Consider the following 4,141-nt stretch of genomic DNA (forward strand, 5'->3'; position numbering starts at 1 on the left):
ATTAAGTATATACACCTCACACTCACTTGTTATATAGGTTGGATTTTAATCGAATATGTAAGAGCAAATAAATTTTGAGAGTAGATGAGTACATTCAACATTTTAAAATATAACGTAAATTACCTGAATAAGTTACTGAAGGTGAGAGGATAAGGACTAAGGTTTTGTGTTTTTATATGGAATACTTTTTGGATGAACACCATTTATGATTTTGACGTCTTTATGATCAGTACCTAATAAATTTTGGATGGAGTATTTCATGAGATTTCGATGTCTATAAAAAGGATATTGTTTATCATGAGATTTCGATGTCTTTTGCATACAAAAGGGACATTATTTATCTGGAGTGATGACAGTCTCTGTCCTTATGCACAATTGGTATTAGTATTGGATGAGTAATTCCTTTCATGTTTTCAGCATTTTTGCAATCTTATTTAATAATATTTCCAACTTTTGATCATAAAAGGGATATTGTTTATCTTGAAAAAAGGTCCTTATTAATCTTTTCTCAAGTGATAATTTTTTTGGTGTTGAAGTTACATTTTATTTTGAGTAAATTATAACCTTTGTGTTATTTATTTCAAATTATGTATCGCTTGATGCAGGATTATTGATTTATAAATTTCTCCTAGACTTTGTGTTTGTTCATACTCTAGTATCTGTAAGATTATATTCTTTGCAGGGACAGAGAATTTAATGTAAGAGTTTTTTGTGGCAAATTAATGCCAATTCCTTGGGTCGAACATGAGGCTGGTATTCTGAGTCTCCTTAACAAATGTATGGTGAATTTCTGTCAATGAAGACATATTTTAAAGTTTTATGCTAATAAACTAACTGTGTGGTAATATCATTTCTCTGAAACTCTCAATCTGAGCAAAACAATGTTGTTCAATATCATGCTATGCTTGTTTGACCTTTCACTACTCTTTGTGCATAAATTGGATGACTTTAATGTATTCTGCATGTATATCCCTGTTAGTTTTTCATCTCTTGCCAATGCCACTGTCCCAATTAGGAAATACGCATTTCCCAATTCAAGTCCCAAAGTTGTCCTCAAATCAAAACTTTGAAATAAAAAGTTCAGAGTGTAAGGGGGTCTCCAGTTCAAGCTCAAGATCACATCATGGCAAGCGAAGAGAGAAGCGTTCAACCAGAGCCTCATTGTTCTTGCAGAACTTGTTCATTGCATAAATAAAGAATTTATGCCGCAGGCTACTACGCTAGCTCTTAAATTAAGTATTGTTATGAATTGGAAAAAGACAAACAAACCATCAATGCTCCAGCCTTGTTACTCTAGCTTATGAATCATGTGGAAAATATGTTAATGCACACATATGGACAAGGCTTCTGTGTCAATGACATTATCATAGTTGATGAAGTACCTAACTCAGTAGTTGAGTATTTTGACAGTTTTTTCATTTTATTAAAGACAAAACCAGAATGCCACAAATATATGACTTTCACCGTCCCCGAGCATCAAAGTTAAACATATAGTCGTACACATAATAAGTGTTAAACATGGCAACAGTTTCGAAATATTTGTAGTTCATCAAATAAATAACAGAAGGCATGAAAAATATATATGATAATTTGCATCACAAAGATAAAATGTAAGTGAACCAATAACACTAGTAATTCATACAACACAAAATTAAATCAATTTCGAAATTGCGAAAGCAATGTACATGTCTAAGAAAAATCAAATAAACTTTTAAACCTAAAATGATTTTAACCTACGGAGCTGTCCTGGCAAGGAGAGGGGATTACAATTATCTTGTTTACTCAGCAACATGATTTCTCTGATAACCAGAGCCTTGTCCTGATCGAATTGCTGATCTTGGCGACTAGGTTTCAACCCATCCATGAACTGGAGAAGCTTTGTCTTGTTCAACCTTAGGATATCAACAACACCCTTGGGCTTCTCTGAATTCAACACGAACAACTTGAACACATGGAAAGCTTTCAACTGTGTAGTACTCTTGCTTTCTCTCAAAGCATTCATCAGAAGCTTCAAGTTCTCAAAATCACTCACGTAACGCACCATCACACAGCGGTTCTTACCCTCCAATAACATATTTCCCAACAGCATTAGGGCATGAGATTTCGTGAGTTGATTGCTTGACTCAAGTAGCTTTGAATTGAAACCCTCAAAGAACCATTCATAGTTTCTGTTCAAAAAATCAGCAGCAAGTGATTTATGCCTTGTTAACAGAAAACCCAATGTGTCAGCCACGTGCCCTGCGAAGGTATAGTTTTGCAATGGCACGTATTCTAGAAACTTCTTCATGTAGTATTGGGAATCTAACACATGCTTTGTCGCTATTTGGCTCCGTAGCACACACTCCCTCAACATAATCCCATATAACAAAGCCAGGTGGCTGTTATCATCGACGAGATCAAACATGTTGTCGATTAAGAAATCTGGTAGGTCTAAGTTTTCTTCTATGTATTCGGTAGCAAAGATACGAGAGCTGAAAGGAAGGTGTTGTCCCATTAGGTTTACGACGATTTGGCTTGCGATTATCTGCGATTCCCACTCCAAGGATGCGAAGCACTTGAGTAGGAGACGAAACGGGTTGGTGGCGCTGCGCTTGTCTTTGAAGAACTCAAGGGCTGTTTTGGAACACACTTTGGAATCAGGTTCCGCCTCGGAATCGCCATGTAGAACAAAGTGAAGTTCTTGGAGGAGTTTGGAGATCTTTTGGTGATTGAGATCTTTGAGATTGTTTGAGATGTGAAAAGACAATAGATGATCATGGACTCGATGAACAAGATCAGTGGGAACAACTTGATGGTGATGATGATGATGGCGGTGGTGTTGATGGCTTTGTAGGCTGCAGGGATGGAGGAGGTTCTTGAATGGCTTCATTTTGGAAGTCAGAAAGTGTTTCAACGAGAGAGATCTAGGGTTTTCTGACTGTATGACTAGCGGGGTATATATATATTAGGGTAACAAACAATTCGTGTTTATCTCTTCAAGTCCTTTTAAATATCTCTTCTGATCTCTATCTTTTTTTTTTGGTAAAACAATCTCTGTTAAGTCAATCAGTTACGATAATGTATATATTTTTAAGGGAAAAACATTTATTCTAATCTTATGTCATTTTAGATTCTAACCGTTGATTTCCGTCAATCAACGGTTATAATTTATTGAATCAAAATTATTAATTAATTAATTAATAATAAATTTGGCCCATTATGTTTGACCCAATAAATTATAATCGTTAATAGACGGAAATCAACGGTTAGGATCTAAAATGACATATGGTTATATCCTTTAAAAGGATTGAAGTTTTTCTCTATTTTTAAATATTTTATTTTTTCTTTTGCCATAATCCTAATCATATATTTCAAACCGTAGGTCAAGTGAATTATAAACATAATTTCAAAAAATTTCAAAATTTTCAATTAAATTAAATTAATTGTTCACGAGATAATTTTATGGGATATTTATCTTTTAACCTAATTCCAAATTTCAAGCCGTAATTGTTAAAACCGTTATTGAAATGGGATATAAGATAATATAAACTAATTCCAAATTTCAACCCGTAATTGTTAAAATCGTTATTGAAATGGGATATAAGATAATATATGCATGTATTTTTATATTTATTTTTTTAGATACATGTATTTTTATATTTTATCAAACCGTTATACGGGAAGTTGAGATTTTCTTCATCTTACCGAAGAATGTGGACTACGATCCGAAGTTGCAGAAGCTTTCCGAAAGGTTCTATCTCATCGTCGATAGCATCTATCTATACCATCATACAATTCCAAAATCTTTTGTCAAAAAATAAAAATCCAAAATGTCTTGAAGGATAGATAAGATTAGGATTAATCTCAAAAGTAAGTTCAACTGGTCCCTACGTCTTGTAATCCCATTAATGCTGATTTGGTTTGATTTTGCGGACCCATAAAATTTTCTTTATCTGCACATTTAGGGCGGGGGTTTGGGGGCGTTGCCCCCGATTTTTTTTTAAAGTTCATGATCATGATCCAATTCTTGCTTCCACTTCAAAAGTAAAACTTTGGTGAATCAACCAAAGTTTTAAGAAAATAATCGATAATGATAATTAAAAAAAATAAACACCACAAAAAGACATTTGTAAAATATAGTATAATTATAGGGGTTAATCGA

General features: G+C 33.8%; 1 protein-coding gene across 1 annotated transcript; it reads right to left on the reverse strand.

Annotated features, from left to right (window-relative positions):
- Positions 1 to 1,717: 1,717 nt before the first annotated feature.
- On the reverse strand, positions 1,718 to 2,869 carry LOC133308670 (putative MO25-like protein At4g17270). Its single transcript, XM_061509318.1, has one exon. The coding sequence runs from the start codon at positions 2,867 to 2,869 to the stop codon at positions 1,718 to 1,720; it is 1,152 nt and encodes a 383-aa protein (XP_061365302.1).
- Positions 2,870 to 4,141: the final 1,272 nt, after the last annotated feature.

This window comes from Gastrolobium bilobum, unplaced genomic scaffold (genome assembly GCF_033153095.1).
Source record: "Gastrolobium bilobum isolate Gb01-03AN ecotype WA unplaced genomic scaffold, APGP_CSIRO_Gbil_v1 utg77136, whole genome shotgun sequence".
In the NCBI taxonomy this organism is placed as follows: domain Eukaryota; kingdom Viridiplantae; phylum Streptophyta; class Magnoliopsida; order Fabales; family Fabaceae; genus Gastrolobium; species Gastrolobium bilobum.